General features: G+C 49.0%; 1 protein-coding gene across 6 annotated transcripts in view; it reads left to right on the forward strand.

Moving 5' to 3' along the window:
- The window catches only part of Esrrb (estrogen related receptor beta), a 169,690-nt gene that overhangs the window by 47,689 nt on the left and 97,087 nt on the right, over positions 1-24,914 (forward strand). The window contains exon 1 of one of the 6 annotated variants that reach the window (XM_048362431.1): positions 13,439-13,923. The exons of 2 other annotated variants lie outside the window; for them this stretch is intronic. In XM_048362431.1, coding sequence (XP_048218388.1) covers positions 13,874-13,923 — 50 coding nt within the window. In that variant the 5' untranslated portion in view covers positions 13,439-13,873. Of the gene's footprint in view, positions 1-13,438; positions 13,924-14,804; positions 14,824-24,914 lie in introns of those variants that run through there. 3 more of the 6 variants (XM_048362432.1, XM_048362435.1, XM_048362437.1) reach the window with 3 other exon arrangements.

Raw genomic sequence — 24,914 nt, forward strand, 5'->3', positions numbered from 1 at the left:
GCAGGATTGGCTAGATTAGCTAGGGCCCAAGAAAGACAAAGAGAGGGACATGGGTTGGTTTGGCAAGAAACAGGAAAACAAAGCTGCCTTTTCAACCGGGTGCTGGTAGATCAAGCCTATCATCCTAGCTCACCAGGAGGCTAAGATCCTACTTAGGACTGTAGCTCAAAGCCTGCCCAGGAAGATAAATGGAAAAGACTTTTATCTCCAGTCAACCAGCAAAAAGCCAGAAGTGGAAATGTGGCTCAAGTGGTCAGATGCTAGCCTTCAGTGAAAAGGCTAAGAGACAGCACCTAGATCCTGAGTTCAAATCCCAGTACTGACACAAACAAACAAACCTTATTTGTTCTTGTGGACTTTCAAGTTGGAAAGAGAAGGAATAGACGGTCATGGGCCTCCTTTATTAGGGGATTTATTCTGCATCCAGAGGGGACCTCCTGATTTCTCAGGTATGAATCCCCAAGGCCTTTGAGGGCATCCAGCTAGCTTCCCAGTGGCTGCCCATTTGAACTTACTCCAACCAGGCAAATTGGCCTTAATGGGGGGAATTTTGCTTGGCAGTAGCTGGTCTTCCTTGTCAACACGTCCTCCTTCTTCTTCCGGCTGCCCTCCACGTTCTCTAAGCCATAGCAAGTTAAAATATATCCTCTGGCACCATTCCATGAAATCACTTGGTCTCTTCCCCAACAATACATCCCTTCTGCATGTTTTCCCCTGCCATGCTAAAGGCATACCTCAGAAAGAACTTTGCTATTTGGAAGGGAAGTATCTGCTACATAGCTGTGCCATGGGGCGGGCGTGGCCCACACTGGCCTCTGAAAAGTCTGTCTCCCTAAAGTCCTTGTAGGACATTGTTCGCTGAGCAGTTATTTTCCCAGTTACTGACTCCAGGTCAGCCCACAAAAGCCTGCCCAGAAGCCATAGGATATGGCTAGTGTGCTCTGTGTTGAGGTGACAGCGGGGGATGGGCAGAGAGTCATTTAGGCGTGAGCTTCACTTGCAGTTGAACCCTGTCCTATCAGCTCTCCCCTGAGCCAATGGAATGAGGGTGAGCTACTCGCCTGGCTGTAAGCTGGCTTCCTCACCCATGGTGGATTAATGGTAGAGCATTGCCAAGGGCCAAGATTAAGTGGCTACTTGGCAGTGCTGACTTGCTCACCAGCCCTCCCTCTCCCCCCCACTCCAGCCCCTGTTGGAGTCTGAAGACCCCTATCATAGTGGATATGCTACTTGTGTACCATGAAACAGGGTAGAAAATAAAAATGCTGTGACTTTCGTGATTGGGCAAAACAGACGCCAAGCATAGAAGACAGGATTAAATAATACGTGTGTGTGTGTGTGTGTGTGTGTGTGTGTGTGTGTGTGTGTGTGTGTGTGTGTGTGTGTGTGTTGACACTGAGGCTTGAACTCAGGCTTTGCACTTTCACTTAGCTTTCCCACTCCAGGCTAGCCACAGCTCCACATCTAGTTTTTTGGTGGTTGATTGAAGATAAGATTCTCACAGACTTTTCTGCCCAGGCTGGCTTTGAAGTAGGATCCTCAAATCTCAGCCTCCTGAATAGCCAGGATGACAAGTGTGAGCCACCAGTGCCTGGTCAATAGTTTGTCTTTATTGCTGGCATTTGAGAAATCCTCTGCAGGGGAAGGTGGAGTTGATAGGCAGACCATGGAGAAGCTGAGGGGGTTTCTAGCCCTCTCAGGGGCTCAGAGATGGTTATGACTATCTATGGGGGAGTGCTCTTTGAAAAAAAAACACCCTAAGGAGTTGAGGGAGGGGTGCCTAGCACCCTGTTATCCCAACATTTGGGAGACCAAAGCAGGAAGACCATTAGTTCAAGTCAGCCTGAGTTAATGAGAGCCTGATCTCAAAAAGAAAATCCAAATCAAACAAAGAAAAAGATCTGGGGAAAGGTGGACATTTGCCGTTTCCTGCTTCTTAGAACTACCAACCCAGTGTGAGTAAGTTGGGCTGGGAGAAGGGGAGGCTGACGAAGAACAGCTGGGCCAAAGGAAGGATGTTTGGAACTCCACATCTGGATTGAACGGACACCCTCTGGACCCCAGTACTCACAGAACAGCCTGTCTTATGGATTTGCCTGCCCAAGCTGGCTTCCCACCTAGATGCTCCCATCTCAGCCTCCCGAAAAGCAAGGGTTACGGGTGTGAACCAACAGCGCCTGGCTTTTCGCCAGGTAATTCTTTAACAACTATCTTCCCTCGATACCAAAACACTCTTAGTAATAATCACATAATGAGTAATAGTATTTTCCTGACTTATCTGTGAATTTGAAGCTAAACCATACCAATTCAAAATGAAAGCTAAATTTCAGGGCTGGGAATGTGGCCTAGTGGCAAGAGTGCTTGCCTCCTATACATGAAGCCCTGGGTTCAATTCCCCAGCACCACATATACAGAAAACGGCCAGAAGTGGTGCTGTGGCTCAAGTAGCAAAGTGCTATCCTTGGGCAAAAAGAAGCCAGAGACAGTGCTCAGGCCCTGAGTCCAAGCCCTAGGACTGGCAAAAAATAAAAATAAATAAAAAATAAAAAAAGAAAGCTAAATTTCAGTTTTAAGAGTATTATTCACATTCAGAACATTTTTCATGTATGAACTACAAGGTGAACTTACCAAGAACCACACCCTTCTATCCTGTGCTGCTTCTCTTTTCTTTTTTTTCTGTTTTAAAAGATTCCAAGTGGGGCTGGGGATATGGCCTAGTGGCAAGAGTGCCTGCCTCATATACATGAGGCCCTGGGTTCGATTCCCCAGCACCACATATACAGAAAATGGCCAGAGGGGGCGCTGTGGCTCAAGTGGCAGAGTGCTAGCCTTGAGCAAAATAAGAAGCCAGGGACAGTGCTCAGGCCCTGAGTCCAAGCCCCAGGACTGGCCAAAAAAACAAAACAAAACAACAAAAGATTCCAAGTGGTGGCAGAAGCAGGTCTGTGGTGTAGAGCACCCGCCTATCCACACTCCAATCATATGGAATAGTCACACAGAAGTAACTCAACGAGTGGAGAGCAGGTAAAAAAATAATAATAATAATATAGCAGAGGGGACCATCAGCTACATTGGACATTGATGAAAGTGAACTAAGCAACATATGGATTGGGATGGGAAGGAGGGAATGAGAGTGAAAGAGGGAACGGATGTTACTAAACAAAAGGAAAGTAATGTACATATCACCGGAAATGGAAGCAATGGTTTTATTGTTAAAGTTCATAGTCTTCATAAGCTATGTAGAATAGAATGATAATTTTCATCATCGTGAAGGTTCAAATGTATACTGTGAAATATATGTAGTAACTTAAACTCAATTAGAGAAAAAAGAAGTAACTCAAGTTCTTCCTCTTTACAATCACTGAGATAGCTCTAGTGGTTCAATTGCAATGTTTGAACACAGGGTTGTGTACAATGCCTCGGGGGCCCAGATCCCAAGGATGCCTTAAACAAATTTGAATGATTCGCAGCCATCATGAATTTATCTTGAAACACACGTGTGAGTGTGTGCATGTGTGTGTGAGTAACTTCATAATTTTCATGTGGAATGTAATTTATATTAAAGAAAAGGTAATAGAGTCTGAGAATGTGGCTTAACAGTAGAGTGCTTGCCTAGCATGCATGAAGCCCGGGGTTTGATTCCTCAGCACCACATATATAGAAGAAATCAGAAGTGGCATTGTGGCTAACGTGGTAGAGTGCTAACCTTGAGCAAAAAGAAGCCAGGGACAGTGCTTAAGCCCTGAGTTCAAGCCCCAGGACTGGCAAAAAAAAAAAAGGCAGTAACAGACTATTCATTTGAAGCATTATATAGACTACTATAATTCAACAGCAATTACTGCAGTTTCCTAGAACTTGAACAACGTAACATTTTCTCGGGGAGAAGTATTTTATTACTAACGTTGGGCTTATAAGAACATGTTGATCCTGAAAGGCAGCCTGGCTTGTAGTCCACTTTCATCTGGTTTCTATATTCTACACAGTGGCTCCTTCACTGCCTGTGAATGTCGTGGTCCATTCCCGTTGCTCTGGGGCACCACTAGTGATGACAGATAAGGTCATCAACCCAGAAATCCTCCCTGCTTTCTCTTGGGATAAGTAGATTCCTCGTTAGCCTCTCCCCTCCTTCCAGAGAGTAAACATTTTAAGCTAATCATGACAGACCATTTCATTTTTTTGTTGTTGTTATAATGATTGGTTTGATATGAGCAATGTGACTTGATTCTAGCCAGTAAGAAATGAGGTTACTATATATGATTTTGGTACACTGGATATTGTATAGATGCCTACCTGATCTAGGGAAGGGAAAGAAAAGTGAGGGTGTAAGATATCACAAAAAATGTATTCACTGCCTTCTTATGTAACTATACCCCCTTTGCACAACACCTTGTCAATAAAATTTAATTTAAAAGAAATGAGGATAGAAGCTGGGCACTAGTGGCTCATGCCTATAAGCCTAGCTACTCAGAAGGCTAAGATCTGAAGATCACAGTTCAAAGCAAGCCTGGGCAGGAAGGTCTATAAGACTCTTATCTCCAATTAACCACAGAAATAGCCGGAAGTGTCGCTGTGGCTCAAGTGGTGGAGCACTAGCCTTGAGCAAAAGGAACACAGGGACAGTGCCCAAGCCCAGAGTTCAAGCCCCAGGACTGGCAAAATGAAAAGGAAATGAGGATACATGTGTAGTAGTTTAACTCTGGACAGAGAAAACACTGACCCTGAACAATGAATGGAACCAGAACAAGAGTTTTGAGTGACACCTGAGTCAAAGGTAATGGAAAGGGGAGATGAGACAAAGAGCCATGTCGGGCCGAGTGATGCCAGGCAGTGTCGTAGGATGTACCACATACTGGCCATGGTCTCACAGGTGCCTGGACCTGCATGTCTTTTCTGGACAAATCCAGGGCACAGAGGGGAGAATGGGGAAGGACACACAGGCAGCTTGGGTGAGACTCACCTGAATTGGGTTGCTTCCTACTTGATCAAGTAGGAAAGAGTCAGGAAGCCTGAGATGATACCTACAATTGGACCTAAGGAGTTGTCCCTGGGTTAACCCCATCACCCCCTCACCCCCCATGTTTGTCCCTGTCCTGGTGGGCCCTTCCTCACACTTCCCAGAAATCCCTTGACACACTTCTTCTTTCTCCAAGTCCTTTCTGCTTCACCCTTTGAGTCTGCTTTCAAAGCAGGTCCCCCCCCCCACCCCACCCCGGGGTGAGTACAAAGCTCCATCTGTGCATTCCGATGCAGGTGTAAAGAGGAATTATTGCTACTCCCTGCTCTGCTGGGCCTGGTGGAATTGCCCCCAAAGCCGTGTTTATCATGCCATTGAGCAGGATGCCCATGTTTAATGTGCTATCTGTGCTGACCCCAGGTGTCTCTCTGCTTCGCTGCTCTCCTACCGGCGATCCCACAGTCTGAGGCTTGGCGGAGGGTCATTGCTGACAAGTGTATTACCGGTGTTTACCCATATTAAATCTTAGGCCCGTGACTGCCTTTTACCCATTTTCTAGACTCACAACTTCCCTTCCTGCCTTCTCAGAAAGGCATCTGCTCCTAAGTCAGGAGCTCTATTGTGGCTTCCTGACCCCAAGTGTTTATGAAGGATAAAGATGTTATAGATGGCCTGGCTTCTAAGCTGGAGCCTTCCTGTGGCACTGCTAATGACTCACTCATAATGGTATCATTGAGAGCCGTGGGGAGCTCACCCATGGGCTGGCTGAATGACAGCGTTCATCACCAGTGAAGGGTGCGGTGGGCAGCACCTTCTCATGCAAGAACTGGGTGCAAAATGACTGTCTTTATCCTCCTCCATCCCTGCCTGCTTTACAAAGGATTTCCATTCCACTGCAAGCATTTACTGTGTACTTTCTTCTGTGCAAAACATTTACTAGAGCAAAAATAGAAAGCATTTCATTTTTAAAGTGTATTTGCTTGTTTTGGTGCCAGGGTACAAGGACTTGAACATGGGGCCAGGACTTTATTCTTTAGCTTTTTCCCTTAAGGCTGGCATTCTACCACTTGACCTAAAGCTCCACTCAGGCTCCCGCCCCCCCCCCCCCGCCGGCCCCGCCACCCCCTCAACTGGAGATAAGAATCTCACAGACTTTCCTGCCTTATAGTAGCTAGGATTACAGGTGTGAGTCACGGGCACTCGGTATATGTATTTATTTATTTGTGCTGGTATTGGAACGTTACTTGAGGATCTCATGCTCTCATTTGGCCTTTTCCAAACATGGCTGGTGCTCTACCATTTGAGCCACACCCTCACTTTTGGCTTTTTGCTAGTTAATTGGACATAAGAGTCTCATAGACTTTTCTGTCCAGGCTGACTTTAAAGTGTTATCCTCAGATCTCAGCCTCCTGAGTAGCTAAGATTACAGGCAGCACGTGGCTGTATTTTTTATTTTATTGTATTGTATTCTTATTGCTCATTTTGAAAAATAAGAAGTTCTACCTTAATGGAGCTATGAAGAAATAAAAATTATTCATGTCTCCAGTTTTGAATGTTATATATTAATGCTATTTAATAGCAACCCTTAAGTGTAAATATGTTACTTCTGAGTTAATTTTCCAGAAGCTCTGAGTATTATCTAGTTTCTTTAAGACGGTTGTCCTTGAGAATGAAATGTAAGGGCAAACATGATCTGTGATTTTGGAAAGCAAATTCTTTTTTTTTTTTTTTTTTTTTTTTTGGCCAGTTCTGGGCCTTGGACTCAGGGCCTGAGCACTGTCCCTGGCTTCTTTTTGCTCAAGGCTAGCACTCTGCCACTTGAGCCACAGCGCCGCTTCTGGCCGTTTTCTGTATATGTGGTGCTGGGGAATCGAACCTAGGGCCTCGTGTATCCGAGGCAGGCACTCTTGCCACTAGGCTATATCCCCAGCCCGGAAAGCAAATTCTTCATTCTTTTTGGGACCAGGAGATTTTGACCAGGGCACTTTTTGTTATTCAAACTATCATCAGCCAATGAGAAGGAGTTTTTGCTTATTTGTTCATTTTTGTGGGGTTTCTTTTTTTGTCACCGATAAGATTCTAGAAACAAATTTTGTGCACTGCCATTTCAAGTCAATGTTTTATGCTTAAGTTGTTGCAAAAGCCTCAAGAAACTGGGTGAAAATCGAATATGTGTCACAGACAAAAATAAGGTCAAGTTTCATTGGTATGAAAAAGACCCACAAAGCCTGGATACTGGTGGCTCATACCTGTAATACTAGTTACCCCAGAGGTTGCAATCTGAGGATCACAGTGGTTCAAAACCAGCTGGGCAGATAAAGAGACTCTTATCTCCAATTAACCAGCAAAAATATGGAAGTGAAGGTGTGGCTCAATTGGTAGAGCGCCAGCCCTGAACCAAGAAAAGCTAAGCAAGAGCCTGAGGCCTTGAGTTCAAGCCCCAGTACACACACACACACACACACACACACACACACACACACACACACACACCTCTACAACCATCCATAATGGAAAATATTTAATTGCAGATTAATCATTCTGTCAATAGCTAGTTACTCAATGTCTATTAGCTACCAGGTACTATAGAATCATAGGCGTCTTTCTTATCTTCCTCTCCTTTCTGCCCCCTCTTCCTCCTTCTTCCTTCCCTTTCTCTTCTTTCTTGCTCTGTCCCTTCTATTCCTCTTTTTTTATCCCCTGGAAATTTTGGCAGGGACAAGGCTATTGTAGTCACAGTGTTCTCCAGTTCTCTGATGATTCAGGAGGATACGACCTTTGTTTCTGAAGAGAGGCAAACCCTGCTTTGCCGGTCCTCTGACCTGTCTGCCTTCTGCGGCTGCCTCCTCCTCGGACCTCCAGGAGAAGCAAATGTCTGTAGCAAGCAGGGAACGTTAGTGTACTGTTCTGCTGTGCTGGGAAGCATGGCTCTTAGGATATGGAAACAAATAAAGAATGGAACTCGGATTGCCCAGAAGTTCTTCCAAGCCCCCCCACCCCTAGGAAATTCAGATAATGACATGGGTGACAGTGATGCTGGGTGGAGACCAGAGCATTGATCCACTCAAAATACCCACTTCGTGCTTTATTTGGTGCCCCAGCAACAGTGCTCACAGGGCCTGAGCCTTCCTGCCCCCATAATGGCCCGTTACAGCTTCAGGAAAAGCCATCACGTTTCCGCAGCATTTATCTGTCAGCAAGAGACTATTATGGAGCACAAACTCACATTGTATCAGCGTTATCAGTTCATTAGGATCCTTGGGATGGATGCCAGCCATTGGGTTGGCAGTCTGCTGGCCACCACTCAGGGATATAACTCCACACCCCACATTCAAGCATGTGAGGGGGACAGCTGGTCCACAGAGGTGTGTGTTGGGGGACATTCACCCGGCCCCAGGGATGCTCAGATGAGGCTCACCTCAGTCATCGTGGACTGTCATGGATGCCCTTCCTGGACCCGCTTCCCCAAGCCCTCACAGTGAGCCTGAGAACATTCAAGCTTGGCTTCCAATGCAGACAACTCCTCAGAGGCATCCTCCCCACCCCGGGCTGGTGGTAAGAAGTAGCTATACACCTTGAGTGTTCCCTACAGCATCGTTCTTACCTGGACCCTGGGCTTCAAGACACACAGGTATGAGGAAGGACTGGATGATGTTACTAAACAATGGGTTTCTTCATCTATGAACTTGGGGAGCAAAGGGAAGACTTTCCAGCAATGCCTGCTGGGTTTTATCAGCTAGTGATGAGACCTCATTGAGTGATCAAGTTCTCTGCTGACCTGGAGGCCACAGTGGGCCCGCTAGCTCGGGCAGAGTGGCATGGTTTGCAAGAGGCAATAAGCCATCTCTATGTTGGTCCTAGAGCCTCATGAGGAAAGTGGGGATAGGAGAGTTTGAGAGACATTGTCTGCTGCTGCCATTATTTGTGCAAAATGACAAGCTTCAGGGGAGGCTGAGTTAAGGGAAGGAACATGTCGCCAAGAACAGGCTCTGTGAAGGGGAGAGATCTGCTCCAGTTCTCTGCCAACGGTGCTGTTCTGGGCTTAGCTGCACAGGTTCAGGTCCAGGCATTAGAGAGCCACTCTGAGGACTGAGCCAGGCTGCAATGGATGAACCAGGTGGTAGAGTAGTGTAGAGCTATGATGGGCCAGATCCATGACCTGCTCAGTGCTCTTCCTTCCTTCCTTCCTTCCTTCCTTCCTTCCTTCCTTCCTTCCTTCCTTCCTTCCTTCCTTCCTTCCTTCCTTCCTCCCTTCCTCCCTTCCTTTCTGGCTGCCTGCCTTCCTTCTTTCTTTCCTGCCTTCCTTCCTTCCTGCTTGCTTCCTTGCTTCCTTCCTTCCCTTTTTCTTTCTATAGTACTAAGGTTTGAACTCAGGGCCCTGTGCTTGCTCAACAGGTACTCTACCATTTGGGCTATGTCCTCAGCCCTTTTTGCTTTCGCTATATTTTGGGGTAAGCTTTTGTGTGGGAGTGGTTGTAATTTTTTCATCCAGGGCCACCCTTGGACTCCAAGGGTAGTTGGGATTACAGATGTGGACCATGACACCTGGCTTATTGGTTGAATTGGGAGTCTTGGTAAGTTTTCGCTTGGGCTGGCCTTGAACCACAATCTTCCCGGTCTCTACCTCCTGAGTAGCTGTGATTATAGGCACATGTCATCATGATCAGCCCTGCTTAGTGCTCTTTGTAGGGAGGGAAATACAGGCCTGAGGAGCAGGGGTGTGCGGTGTGTGATTGTGCTTCCTGATGATCTGTCACCTGAGCAAAGTGGATGAGTGTGCAGAGGGTCATGCTCCCGGGACTGCCCTTGGCAGGCCCCCTAGTCCTTACGGAAAAGCTTCGATTAGTGGGGCAAGAGAGGGAGAGAATCTTGTTGCCTACAAAGATTTCAAAGTTGAATGAGTGGAAACCCAGAGACCATAGATGGCATACTTGCTTGTTATTTGCATGTGACCTTGAGAAGGGCACTGGGCCACATAGGGAAATGTGCGTGTTTCTTGATGTAAATGCAGAGTCTCCTAGGTATGCAGCCCTGTAAATTCATCATTGACTGGAAATGCATGGTATGTACCTAACCTAAAAGCATGACAGCTTGCTCTGAGCAATTGGGGGCCCCCCGAGAGTGGAGACTTGATGTGCTCACCCAGCATTGGCAAAGGAGTCTTATGCTATATTTCTCTCTCCTGGGAAAAGATTGAAACTTAGACTTTGGGGTTCATCACAGTCTGAACACGTGTGGAGAAGTAACACTGACACACACACACACACATGCCCATATATAACTTGTTTAAACCAATAAAAAATTGAGGTTCAGTTTCTTCTGAATTCATATGGCTTTTGTACCATTGTAAAGATAAAAAAAAAATCATATTAAGTCAGGCAAGGTGGTTCACCCCTGTCATCTCAGCACATGGGAGGCTCAGGTAAGAAGATCACAGGTTCAGAGGCCAGCCTAGGCTACTTCAAAAGAAATATTGTATCATAAAGAAAAATATCTATGTCAAACCATACAAGGAGCGAGGACCATCTGTAATTCCCAGAGCCTCTCCGAGGTATAAGGTTCTGAGAATGTGCTAAATACCTATGTAAACAGAGTGAGTGTCAGCTTAGACTTCCTGCAATGCTGTTCACAACCCCATGCTCCAATGCTGGACCAGGTAGCCCAAAGGACAAAAAAGTCATAAAAAGGGTGTCTTAGAACTTTTGCGAGGGATGGATTAAAAAGTAGCAATTGCTGGAGGTGAAAAGTAAAGGTATAACATTGGGATTGGCTCTATGTGTTTCAAACTTGAAAGAAGCCAAGAGCTCTGCCAACCTCCTTTCTGTCCAGCATGGCCTTTGTTTTCTGGGGAAAAGATGACCTTGGCAAGGTCACACAGAGGAGTGAGGATAGGATCCCAGAGTCTTCTGCATAGTCCCCACTGTGGCCTTTCCAGCCAGGGGCACGGGACCTGACCCTTGCTTTGGAAGGAATTCTGCCCTCTGTGAACTGACTGAAGACTTAGCAAGGATAGGCTGGCTGGTTCTGTGCACAAAGTGGGACCCAGCCCGACTTGCCTGGAATGTCTTAGGTGAAACTTGGGCCGCCATGTTGAATCTGTCCTGGGATGAGGAGGCTGGGAAGGGGGCCCGTGTGGATCCTGGCTTCCTGCCCTGATCTCTCTCTTAGAGCAGTGTGGAGGCTCAATCTTGCTAGGGATAGAAAGGGAAAGAAAGCTCCAGGGCTGTGGGGGCAGGGCCTTCTGGGGGCTCAAAGAGCTTCGTGTGCCCAGAGGGCTAGCAGCTAATGCCTAGAAGCTAGGCCTTCTACGACAACCATCTGGAGCCTTGGAGGCAGAGGAAGACTGTGTGTAGTCACGATCCCAGATCCCTAGCCACCACTGACTTCTCACTCCTTTGTGTCCAGTGACCTTAAACCTAGGGTCCCAGGTATCACCCTGTGGTGACGCCTTCCTTCCACAGAGTGTGCCATCTCCTGTGAAAACTGATGTTTCTGAGGGCTGAAGGTATGGCTCAAAAGGCAAAGCACCTCTCCGACAAGGACCAAGTCCTGGATTCAATCCCCAGTACAGGGAAACAAAAGTTATTCTGTCCTGAACAACCTGTAAACTGTAGTAATAATAGCAAGAAGGAAAAGAAATGGTGAGCCGGGCATGGTAGCACACATCCACAACCCATCCCTCAGGCCACAGGTACTGGTGGTTCTGGGGATTCTCCAGTGACTACAGATGAAACAGTCACACCCTTCATGGAGCTTCCAGTCTAGTGAGGAAAGCAGTGGGGTGGGGAGGGGAGGACGCCACTCATACCAATACCAATATACCTATGATGGCTCACTCTGAGAAAGCTCCTGACAGCGGTGTGAATAGCAGAGGATTGTGGTGCAGTAGGGAAGGAGGCCCTCCATGTGGCCAGTGCAAAGACTGGGCCATAAGGGAAGAGTGGCATGCCTTGTGGAGGGATTCCAGAGACCCACAGAAACTTGTAAGGATTTCCCTATAGGCTAAAGGCTGGAACCTCCTTCTTAATTGCAAAAAGTAGGCATGTGCAGTAGACACACCTCTTACCAAGCACTGCCCTGTGGTGTGTGCTTGGAGAATGCACTTCCAGAGCAGAGAAAGGATGAAAACACAAGAGCTAGGAGGTCACACAGAAGCCAGACTCTAGGAAAGTGTCTATGGATCCGTCTGCCTATCTCCAACAAAGTCTCTGTATGAGTCTGCTGGAGGTCTGCGAACAGAGCAGACATCTTCATCCATCTCTCCGTGGTGAGGGGCCGAGATGCCTTGGTGAGCTTCCAGGCTGGAGACTCCCGTGCATTCCCCCCTCCAGCCCCCTTCCCCAGCCTGCACAGGCCCATGGATTCCAGCCAGGCATCTTTGGGGCTGCTGCCCACTCCCCCTAACCCTCCGGAAGCAGTCGGCCCCTCCTGGGGCTGGGCACCACCCTCTCTGTTTCCCATTTTACTCCCCAAGTGCAGGTTGCTCCACCAGTTCCACTCCATTTAGATATTATTTTGATGATGAAATTATGTCTTCCCTCTTCCTACTGCTCGTTGTCTTCTGTAGACTATAGGAGGATGAGGTGGTGGTCTCTGCTGAGGGCTTTTTCTCCACCCCCCCTTTTAAATGATTCTATACTTGCTCCCCTCCCACACTCATTTGAATCATCACACTGATTATCATCCCTGTGGCAGGCACATGTCAAAAGATGAAAAGCCCCACAAGAAGGATTAGGACTTGACTTATAGCTCTGTTCGGTGCAGCAGCAGCCTGTAATATCCTGGCTCACAGAGGGAGGGGAGGGCAGGGGTGCAGGTGTGTTGGTAGCCAGGGGTTCAGGTGCACATTTGAACGTGTCGCCTTGCGCTTCGGAGTGGCTAGCTAGGCACACACGCTGAGGGTCTGAACCACAACTGTTTTCCTAGGCAGATGGGGCTTTATGTACAACCCCTGTGTCCCAGGCGTGTGAACCCGGCCTCTACATTTACGCATCTAGAGGCGTTTTTGTGCATGCACACCCTGTACCTAGCTGTCTGCCAGGTGATAACGGCAGCTAGGAAGGGAATCCATTCCCCTTTCCCTCCCTGTGGCTATGTCTCACCTGTGTGTTCACCTGACCCTCCCTTCTCCTTGGTGCTGGGACGGGAGAATGTGATTTATTTAAAATGTGCAAAACAAGCCCATTCCAAAAGGCTGAGGGGTGAGTTTGCTAGGCCTGCTAGGGAGTTGGTGGAGATTATGTAGTGCATAACTTTCCCCCTACCTACAACCACATACCATCCACTTGTACTCTCTCTCTCTCTCTTTCTCTCTCTCTCTCTCCTTCCCCCCCCCCCCCGCCTCAGGTGGGCAAGTTTTATGTCTTTAAAACCGAGCCCTCTCCCTACTCCTCAGGAGATGGGGATGTCAGCCAGCGCCAGCCCAGCGCACCTCATTCCGCTGAGGTCTCTCGGGCTGGTCCCCTCCCCCCACCCCGGCTTGATCCTGTCACTTTAAGTCCAGCCCCTGCGAGATAGCCAATGGGAGCCAAACCATACATCAGTCTCTCAGCCTTAAAGCTACAGTAGGGTTAGTGGGCTCCAAGTCTCCGGTGCCCCAGCCTCCTCCACCGCGCGTCGCATCCCCTGCGCCCGCTCGCTCGCTCGCTGGCAGCGAGTGTGGATGAGTGGGAGCCCGGAGCGGGTGCGCGCACGCTCGGCTCCCGGCCTCCTCTCCACCCCCACCCCCACCACCACCATCCCGCACCTCGTCCCTGCCTCCCCCACTCTGCCTTCTCCCGTCCCGGTGCCCCTGCCCGGATCGGACCGCACCTCGCCGCCGCCGCTGCCCTTCACTCGTCTTCCGCGTGATTTCCCCCCCGCCGCCGCCGCCGCCGCCGCCGCCTGCCTCCACCCGCTGGGAATGCTAAGCCGGGACTGATGGACGTGTCCGAACTCTGCATCCCGGACCCCCTCGGCTACCACAACCAGTAGGTGCCCTGCGTCCTCGGTCGGTCTGCCTGTCCTTCGGCCCCGTCCGGCGCAGCTCGCTCCGTCCCGGCTGTCGCAGTTCCTCCTGTGCACCTCTTTGAAGTGGTGGGGAGCTTCGGGGGGTGGGGGTGGGGGTGGGGATGGGGGGCACCCGGGGGAACCCGTGCAGGGGAGGGGACAGCCGCGCACTTCCCGGGAGTCTTTCTAGCTAGGGTGTTAGTCAACCGCTAACTTTTCCCGCGTGCCCCCGTGTGTAAACCCTCGCTTTTAGGCAAGAGTAACACTTTTCCCGGTGCACGCCGATCGTGCTGGGCGGTGGTGCCAAAAAACACACACACCAAAACACACACAAAAAATCTGTTTCCGTCAAGGGGGTGCAGGGGAGGCGAAAACCCAGAACAGGTGCAGCGAGGAGGTCCTGTCCCGCGCCGGGGAGAGCGAGCGAGCGAGCGAGCCGGCCGCTTTGATTTGATTTCTATTCTGGGGACCAAAACTGACCTCCCGCCCGGCGGGGAGAAGCTCCTGCGGGCCGAGGGGTTGGGGAGCGCCCGGGGTCGGGGCTGCGCTCGCCCGCGGGGTCCCTCCCGACGGGGTGAACCCGGGGTGCGCGCGTTGTCCCGAGGAGCCCGTGGCGAGGCGCGGCTGGCTCAACCCCAGAATGCGCAGGAAGCCCGGGTCCGGGCCAGGAGTCGGGGTGGACGGCCAGCTAGGCGCTAGGGCAGAGGCAAAGTTAGCTGGAGGTTTTAGGGGGAGCGGGTGGGTGTGATTTCTCTCTCCCCGGGGTTGACGGGGAAAGGTTTTCTTCTGGGCTGGGGCTCGCGGGTCCCTGCGCCCCGGTGGCCGCCCGCCCGCCCGCCCCGAGCGAGCGCACGGAGTTGGAAGTGAACATCCGATTCGCGGTGAGTCGCGTGGGGGGGGGGGGGAAGGCGTCCCACCCACGCGTCCTGTGCGGGATCTCCACGGCCACCCGCGCCCCCTGCGCCCGTACTACCTCTTCTGGTCACGCCTGCGGGCGCCCCCCAGGGCGCTGGGCGTCGGGGCACGGGAGGGAGGGAGGGAGGATCTGGGTGTGCCCACGCACAAGGGGATCGTTGGAAAGACTTGTAAAAAAAAAAGATAGGAATAGTAAGATGGAAATTCTAGGTTTTCGGCCACCGATTTTTTTTGGGGGGGGGGGTCTGGGTAACTTTGTGCTCTTCCTCCTTCCCCCAGCCCCTCCCCTCCCAAGAAAACTAAATTGCTCCAGGCAGTCTTTCTCTCCACTTTGCATTTTCCGCACTCTCCTTCTTCCCACCCCGCCTTTGAAGAGCCACGGGACCACATCAGTAGAATAACCATTCTGGAGCCTGTGGGGTTTTCGCGGGTGTCCTATTCCCCCCCCACACACACACACCCACTCCCACCTCCAGGCTCTGGACTTTTTCCACTCGCTGTGGCTCATGCGGGTCGGAGGCAACTTCACCACACGCTGCGTGGATCCGACAGCCCTAGCCTCCCGTGCCGACCTTTCTGGCTCTCGGTTTAGGATTTTCAGGGGTCCTTGAGATGCTGCCAGAATTTAGACAGAAGGTCAGAAGAAAGCACTAATCAGGGAGGGGGGGAGAGCTCCTTAATTATAATCCATTACCCTGGAAAGTGGCTTTTCATTCTCTTTGCGGGCTTACTCTGATCCCAGTTGCTGGGGGTTGGAGTGAGGGTAACACCTTACAAAGCACTCAAGTGGGGAACACCACAGGATTCTTAGGGGGGGGGGGTAACTGAGACTATGGGATGTTTTGGTGCTTGTGGGGCATTTCCTCCCATAAAATTACCAAGGCAGACAAATATTGGATGTTTAAATTATTTAGGCTCCTTCTCTCCAGAGGTGATTTCTTCAGTTGAGCTGGAAATCTTTGTGCATTTGTCCCTGGCTCAAGTCATAGTCAATCAATATGAAATGTGTAAGGGAAAGTATATTCTTTGATTTGTGTTGACCAGGAAAGCCAGGAGCAATGGGAGGGGTAGCAACCCGGATGCGGCAGGACCTGACAGGAACCCAGGCTTGAGTTGCAGGTGGAAATGTGAGCGAGAGCAGCAAGGTCCTGAATGCCAAGGAAAGGCTCGAAGTGGAATCATTTGACTGTGGTTTGAATTCTCCTGTTTTCTTTGAGAAAAAGAAAAGGAAAACTCCTTACTCCACAGGGCACAGGAAAAGCCAAAGTCTCTGCCGAAACATGGTCCCTGTAAGATGCCATTTCTCAACACCCAGGAATGCTAGGCACAGCCCTAAGCACTGGTGAATGTCACCGTAGGTAGACATGGGTTCCAGTGCTGGCTTTCATTTGGCATGGCACGGGAGCACATCATTGCCAAGGTCAAGTATGGGAGGCCAGCATCTTTCTGACCTCTACCCCAGGACTTTGTGACAGGTAGCTTTGAACCATCAGTAAAGTCACAAAAGGCGGTGGGGGAGGGGGGAGGAATGTGTGATTTGGTTGATTGGAAAGACACCGGATGAACCTGTTACCTGTTCCTTACAGGGAGGCTGTTTTACAGATAGCACATACGTGAAGGGATCCGTGTGCCTTGTGCAGACGGCTTTTACCCATGCAGATTAGCTGATATTCCCGAGACCTGAGGAAACCCAAGGGCACAGGGAGCGGAGCTCAGAGATAAAGAACCTCACAGCCAGCTCTCCTCTTTACCTACCACACAGAGAACATTCTGCCATGTGGCCATACCAACCTCACTTCCCCAGGTCAGACATGAACACACACACACACACACACACACACACACACACCACATACACACACACCTCTTCCTACTTTCTCTCCTTCATTTTTCTTTTTCTGTAGCCAATCCTGTGGGTGACTCCATTACCCTTTCTAATCAATATTTTATGTACATATATAATCAGCCAGAGTGGGAGCCAGCATGCTCCCCTGCACGTCTGTGTACAAATGTGTCCCTGGCAGGAGGCTGGAGACCCTCCGCACACAACCCAAAGCCCAGAGCGGCAGGGCAGGGGGGGTGGCCTTACCCTCATCCGATGACCACTTTGTGTTGTTACAGAAACAAAGAACAAAGTGTCCTGAAGGTAAAATATGTGGGTTCACACGTAGGAAAAATGCCACATGGTAATTCAGAATCAGTGACCCAGAGAAAAACAAAGGGGGGAAATTAATTTTTAATGGTACATTTTAAAATAAATCGGAGTTGAGGACATTAGCCTTGATGCCTTGATTTTCCAATGGAGGGGCTTCAGAAAATAAACCTTGATGTGTCTGCCCTGCCTCCCCCCCTCCCCCCACGTCCCCCGGAGGTGTGCGCTGGTGGAAGAGGATGGGCTAGAGCCAGGGGGACTTGTGCAGCCCCAGGGTAGTAAATGGAGAAAACATTAGGTCAGCCTTGCAGGGCGCCATCCAAGCCTGGCTAAGGCCCTTTCCGGCTCAGTGAGATCCTGACATCCCTGGAAATTTCCTATTGGAGCTGATTCTTCCCCCAACTCCTTTAATTTTAGAAACAAACCTCTAGTTTACCAATAATTAGGAGAGTGAATGGATGTTTCTTTATTTTAAAAAAATAAGGTAGGAAGGTAGAAATAAGGGAAGAATGAAAGAAAGAAGGAGGAAGGAAGGAAGGAAAGAAGGAAGGAAAAAAGTAAGTAAAGTAAAAAGAAAAAAAGGAAGGAAGGAAGGGAGGGAGGAAGGAAGGAAGGGAGGGAGGGAAGGAAGGAAGGAAGGAAGGAAGGAAGGAAGGAAGGAAGGAAGGAAGGAAGGAAGGGAGAGAGGAAGGGAGGGAGGAAGGAGGGAAAGGAAGGAGGGAAAGGAAGGAGGAATGGGGGAGAGAGGGAAGGAAAGAACCTGATCTGCCAAGAGGAACCTTTTCCTTCTATGATGTGAGGAAGTCAACAGATACCCCACTCAACCCACGAGAAAAGGGACAGAGGGGACGTGGCAGGAAAAGCCCTTGGAGGCTGGTGGCCGCGATGGGGATTTTGTGGCTCTCACTGTCTTCCTAGAATGCCTGGCCCTAATGCTGGTGTGTGTGTGGGCGGGGGGGGGGGGGGGGGAGTTGTCTTATAACTTCCCTTCATGCTCCTGAAACTGGACATTTTGCAAAATGATTTTCTTTTAAAAAGACTCTATAGCCATTGAACAAGTTTGTCTCCTTGCTCAGACTTCTGCAAAATACCTTGCTTCTTTTGGGCAAAGGTCTGCATAACTGTAGCAGGCCCCTTAGGCGAGGACTGTGAGACCCACCGAGGCAGTGCATCTGGGCGTTTGGGTGTGGCTGTGGACAGAGACAGCTGCAGAAGGAGAGAGAATTTGCCAGACAGCTGAATAAAGGCAGGAAGTTTGGGTACTGGGTCTCCAGCACCCCCTCCCTAGAACTTGCCTCCTCAGGATTTTAAGTGGCTTCTTTGGAATAAGTGAAACTCTTTGTGGTTCCAAATTTCGGAGAAGAAATATTTCTACCATAATGCACCTCTCTGAAGTAAAAGCTGACCCCACAGTCTGATGCGACCATCACAGGGTCTCTGCCCATTCTTCTTGACAAGAGACCTTTAAGAGCTCTGCCCAGACCAGCCAACCCCGCTCACGGCTCTCAGCCGTGGGAGCGCTGTCTGGATTCCAGTGACAATTGTTCGGTGTTAGCAGGTGGGGGAGGACCCCCAGCTCAGCTAGAATGCTCAGCTTCTAGTATCCTTCACCATCACCCTGGTCCCTAGAGGACAGAGGCCAAGAGGAAGAGGGGGCGGGCTAGGAGCACAGGACTGCAGAAAGTTTCCAGGAGGCCAGAAAGAAAGTTGAGGATGGACTGGAACCAAACCATTAAACCTGGCGGCTTCCTAACTATCTTGCCTGTTCACACTTGTGGCTACTTGTTTGATTTCAAAGGACAAATCAGGGGACTTGTTCAGCACCTATGTGCTGGAAGCCCTGATAGAGCTGTGTTTTGGTCCAGTCTAGCAAACTCACAGCACTTGGAAATGGTCACAGACATGGTCAGTCCTTTGAGGAGGAGTCCATCGACTTCAGCTGGCCCCCCATGTCCCCTGGGCTATCTGGGGTGGCCTGGAATAGGATTACATCTGGTTGTCCCATCCACGAGTCCGGCTTAGTCCCTGTGTGGGATGGTGGTGGTGGTGTTTATAATTGCAAATGTAATTAGCAGACCAGCCATGGGGGACTGGACGCTCAACTTCTCTGCACATCACGGTGACCCCTGCAGTAGCTGACCTGGCAGATTAACCCCTGCAGGACCGGCCTGCCTCCTGCCACTGGTGAGGCCTCTGACCTTCTACCGACAGTGGCAGTGCTGGGCTAAGTCTCAGCCCTTTCCTTGGAGGGGCAGTGGATAGGAGAGGCTAAGAGCTTGGGGTTCTTATTACCTGGGGCATGGGCTAGTGACCCTCACCTTGTTGGTATGTGACCTTCCACTGCGCCGGAAGAGTTCCTCCATTTCTCAGCCACACTAGAGGATGTTACGAGAAGACTGGGTGCAAGCCAGTCAGCGCTGAGCCTCTGGGGTTCATGCTGGAGAACTCTAGATGCTAAAGAGAATGTGAGATGACTTCTGCCCGGCGCTCTTGGGGCTGGAAGGCAGGGGCTTGTATTCATCATCCCCGCCCCCCCCCCCCCCACACACACACACCTCTTCCTAGAGTCAGCTCTAGGAAGTGAGAGCTAGCTGGAGCCTGGACTCTGAGTGAGTCGGCAGAGAGGTCACTTCTGGCCACTCTGCCCCTGAGATCTGTGGGGAAAGCTGGACATTGGCCAGCTCGGGCTCAATTTGTTCCCAGGAGCAGAGGACACCCCCCCCCCAACCCCAACTAAACCTTCAACAACAAGCTATCCCCGAAAACACTGAGTGCGGCGAGGACAGTCGCTTCCTGGTGATTTTCCCTCCTTTGAGCAGTGTATCTGCCCCTTTGAGTAGATAGGAAGATCCACCCTCTCAGGGGCCTTATCTTTTGGTACTGGTCAGAATTAAAACCAGAAAGGATCTCAAGGTGACCTTTATTTGTAAGTAATGGCTTAAGAAAGCATCGAGCACTTGGAGGGATGCCACTCATGCCCTGTGGTTTAGAACCTTTCTATACCCCCAAAGATACAAAGCCGTGTCTCTCCCTCAGAGTTTGGGGGCTGTGGACGGTGTAGGGATGTGTCCTTGTGTCACGGCGGGTGTTCCCTTCGAGATGAGTGAGGGTGGGCAGGGTGCTCTGCTCTGTAAGCAGAGTGCTCTGCTGGCCGTGACCCTTGCCCGGACCCAGGTCAGCCCTGTCATGCTCCCGGAGGGGCTGCCCTGTGCTCTGCAGGTGGGTCCACAGCATGGGAGGGGAGGCAGAGGCAGAGGGACCCGCTGGCTGGTCGCTTCTGCCAGGCAGAGGATCTTCATCTTTCTAACAAGACTGTCTGTAGTCTGCTGGCCCAAGTAGGACAGGGAGAGGCTGTAGAGGGGGGGAGGGTCCTCTCCTCTGGAAGGACAGGAGGCCACTCTGGAAGGAGCCCTAGAGCCATCCACCAGGTGGTCGTCCTTCATCTCCTCTGGGTTCTGTGGGTGTCACCATCGACAGACCACGGCCGGAAGCTCCAGTGTCTGCTTAAGTCAAGGAGAATCGCACCGGCTGCTCTGCCCACGGGACTTTCAGTAAGGAATCAAATGAGGTAGGGGGACATGACTGGCTACCTATCTGAAAATTAGAATTCTCAAGCCAGTGCTGGCAGCTCCTGCCTGTCATCCCAGCTACTCAGGAGGCTGAAGTCTGAGGGTTCAAAACTTTCAGGGGCAGGAAAGTCTGTGAGACTTTCATCTCCAATAACCACTAAAAAGCTGGAAGTGAAGCTGTGGTTTGGATGATAAAAGTGCCGACCTTGACCAAAAATGGTTAGGGACAGTACCCAGGTGCTGAATTCGAGCTGCAGTACTGGCACTTAATTAATTAATTGTTTAAAAAAACACAGAATTATCTGAATTTAAGTAAAAATGGTATAAACCCAAAACAAGTTTTCTTGGGGGAAGACATTACATTAGCGACGTAGTTTTTCATCTTTATTTTACTATACTTTTCAAGCTCTATACATTTTGGCCTTGAAAATGCTTTATGTTCCTTAGGATGTTAAAATATTCTCTTTAATATTGTCATCCAGCATTGACGAGGATCAAACCTTTTGTGGGAATGGTTTTCTGGAAAAATGTTATTTTATTCTTCAATGTCATTTCATCCCGGGGTCAAAAGGCAGTTCCACAAACTCTGACAAGGTTTCGTTTTTTATCCTCTGGTTTCAAATGTGATCAATTTTCATTTAAAACTATCGCAGGGTCCTCTCCTGCCAATTATCTCAGGTCCTTTCCTGCCAATTACAGTCGCAGTCAGCCTGCTACCCAGACCTCGTATTTCCTAAACGGCTGTATGTGCCGTAGCCAATCGGAGTCAGACTCTTTAGTCAAGAAAGGGTGAAGTACTGCTTGAATTTGCCTCTTTTATTTCTAGTTGTTTAAATTAACTCGAATGTGAGTTAGGTGGGGGTTGGGGGGTCTTTTTTAAAATCCATTTAAACAATTTTATGGTATTTGCTTAGATTTCTAGCTTGCATATTTTCAACCAGGTTGTGCTTTAAAATAGATACTTTGAAAAGAGTCTTGAGCATCCCTGGACTTCTCAAAGATCTCTTGGCTTCTGAAGGGGGCAAAGAATAAGAATTACAGTGCTAAGAACAGGAGGAGAGAGGTGGTTGATGTTTTAGATAAGATTTCTCTCATGCCTTACACTTTCACCTTTAATTTGTCTCCAGATAGTTTTCCCCTTCCTATTTACATTCCAACTTGCTGTCATTTGTCCTTTTCTTGATAACCCTTCTCAATTTTATATTCTGGAGGAAGGCACATAGAAGCGTGAGTCTGTGTGTGAGCGTGTGTGTGTGTGTGTGTGCATGCATGTGTCCGTGTTGACCAGAGGGTGCTCAGTGTTAGGTAGGTGAAATCCTCACACAGAAGGACATCTAGTTCTGATCCACCCATCAGTCCCCTTATCCACTGTTACCCTCCTGCTCACTTGTTTGGATGAAAAGAACAAGAAGTGTAAAAATAAAATCGATGGCTTATAGGGAATTCCAGGTTGGTTGTTATCTCTTCCCTGGGGAACCAGGTAATCGAGTGAGGGTGGGAGTGTCTGCCAGAAAAACTAAACTCAGTTCAAAACTGACTTCTTAAAAAATGTTGCCGTCATCTCTCTGCCTAGCTCTGGGAGCCCTAGTTTGGGATCTTAGTGACTCGGAGTGAGCTGGTATATGCTTTTGATTTCAATCTTCCTCATTGATCAGCAGAAAAATCTCCCCTCTGATGGTGAATCAGCCCCTCAACATGCAGAATACAGCATTTATTTATGACAAAGCTTTATGCTTTGTCATTTGTCTCTTGAGTGTGTTGACATTGTCTACCTCAACAGCCAAGCTAACAAGTTAACGAGCTTGACTGTTAGGTGGAAAGAACACTGGTTTTGTTCTTTCAGAAATAACAGCAATAAGGAGACGATCATTCTATGACACAAAAAAAAAATAATTATGACACCAGTCAGAGCTTATCCCTTTTCCTTCCCAAGAAGTGCAAAGGAATTCTCTTCTCACAACCAGCTTTCTCATAGAAACTGGGTGAGGGTGGCCGTGTCTTGTGTCCTGGAACGTAAATATTTTTTTATGCAAACGTAACACACAGAGGCGTCGGGTTTGCATGTCTGAATTCATGCAGGAGCGCAAGCTGCCGGGCGTCTGACTATGAAGAGGAAGGTGGAGAGAATGCGGCATGGTACACCTGCCTCCCGGTGATGCTGGCCAGCTTGCCTTTGAACACAGAGGGAGAAGTGTTTTCTGTAGAGGATGCGTGTCAAGTGTGACCCCCAACTCCTACCAGTGGCTGTGCGAGGCTCTGCCTCTCACGACCCCTCCATCTGGCTGTGTTCTAGGGAGAGTCTTGTAGACCAGAGACACGCAGAGGACAAGAGGTTATCACTTGGCAGGTAGTAGACATTTGGGACGAAACTATGTGGAGTCAGTTGCCATCTTGGGCATTTGGACTCCATGAGGACCCGATCCTTGCTCCTGGGTACCTGAGCCTGCTTTCCAGAGGCCAGAGGTCACAAGGACCAGAGCCCTGCTGGGTCCCCATCACCCCTCTTGCAGGCTTCCACGATGACTCTTAACCTCTGCTTGTCTGCAGACTGCGTTCATCTCTGGGTTACTTAGCACTGCCTTCGTTGTCTCCTCTCTCTCTCTCTCTCTCTCTCTCTCTATCTCTGTCTCGTGTGTGTGTGTGTGTGTGTGTATGTGTGTGTACACATGCACACCTGAGAAAGGGGAGATGACTCTGTTCCATCCACCATGCCAGGGTACCTAGCTGTCTGCACATTTAAAAAAAACACCTTAATATTCTTAGTTGGGTTCCTACTCCATTTTTTTCCTCCCTCAGGTAAAATAAGCCTCCAAGGTGTTGGATTATTAATTGATTATTAACTGATTTAGAGAACCAAACATGCCACCCTAAGGAACACAAGAGTTTTTGGCCGCGTGGCTCTGACCAAGAACTGCATTTTTTCCCCCGCCTCAATCGGTGAGAAATTTTATAGCTGCAATTCCCTTGTTGGACCGTGAGTAAAAAATTAATTCATGAATAATAAAAACCAATCAGTCTTGTTGAGTTTAAGAAGGATTAGGAGAAGGGCTGTGTTTTTTTTCTTATAGAGAACATTCAGAATCTGTGTCATTGTCAGCGAGTATTCAGGGACGGCCCGAGTATGCTTTTATTCACAGCAAAGGAGCTGTTTTATTATTTCCAGGTCTTTCTTACACATCTTCCTCAGTTGTGGGGCCAACTTGCTGATGATGGCGATGCCTTTACCCCCTCCTTCTTGGCCACAACCCCGTATTGCAAGCCAGTGGTATTCTTTTGAAATTAAGACAGCTTCCTGGGTAAGTGGCATGTAACCAATTAACAAGAGACCTGGCATTGCATTTTGAAGAAATCTTTTTATTGACAGCCTGGAGCCCCTTCTAGTTTCTCTCTCCTCTCTCCCCGGAAGTTAAGGGCGTAGAAATGTACATACTTTTGTAAGAACTACAGAAATTAGATTTGTAGATTTATACAGATTTGTACAGAAATGAGTCTTTTTTTTTTCTTTTTCAAAACAAAACAAAACCCAGCCTTATTGGGAAGATTACATTGGCTAATTCCCAACAGTGTTGGGTACATAGTAGGTATGCATTAAACGTCAGTGTTGTTTTTCTGATGTTATCTTTGGCAAGTTACTTTTTACTCCTCTAGTAAGGCTTGTGATGACAGTTGTCCCTAGCAGTGAGGTTGGTTCCTGGACTGATGACTGTGTTTAATGGGATCCTGTGGTTTGGGTTTTCTATCCCTAACATGAGGGATTAGAAAAGGAATTATGATTTGGGGTACAGATGGTAGATAAGGAAATTTCCTCTGCATGAATTCCTATATTCTCAGCCTCTTAGGTAGGGTTGTCTGATAAAATAGGAAATACCACATTAAATTTGAAGTTAGCTAAATAACATTTTTTTTCAGAATCAAATAAATCCCATGTGATACCTCCCTATTCGTGTTTATTTTTCTTAAATTTGTCTGACTAAGGAACCATTTCCCTTATTTTTCCCCCACTTTAAAAACAGAAACAGTGATCATATATATTGTCATTTTTTCGAGTTTTTAAAAAAATGATTGCCTTTAACTTTTCATTGCTATTAAATGGTTAGGCTGGGCATGCCCTTAGAAGTTAAGGTATGTGGCTTCTGTCCTCCACATGTACTGGCAGAGTGGTAATCAGGCAAATGAATCTGGGCAATGGGGTCTCCCAGGGCTGCTGGATGAAGTCTTAGGGTCACATCTTTTGGAGGAACCCCTGGTGTTTCCCTGGAAGGCGGGCTGGAGAAGGGGCAGGCTGCAGGAACTGAGGTGCCCACCCCTCCGATACTGTACCCTGCCAGGGTGTGGG

The sequence above is a fragment of the Perognathus longimembris genome, chromosome 14 (genome assembly GCF_023159225.1).
Source record: "Perognathus longimembris pacificus isolate PPM17 chromosome 14, ASM2315922v1, whole genome shotgun sequence".
In the NCBI taxonomy this organism is placed as follows: domain Eukaryota; kingdom Metazoa; phylum Chordata; class Mammalia; order Rodentia; family Heteromyidae; genus Perognathus; species Perognathus longimembris.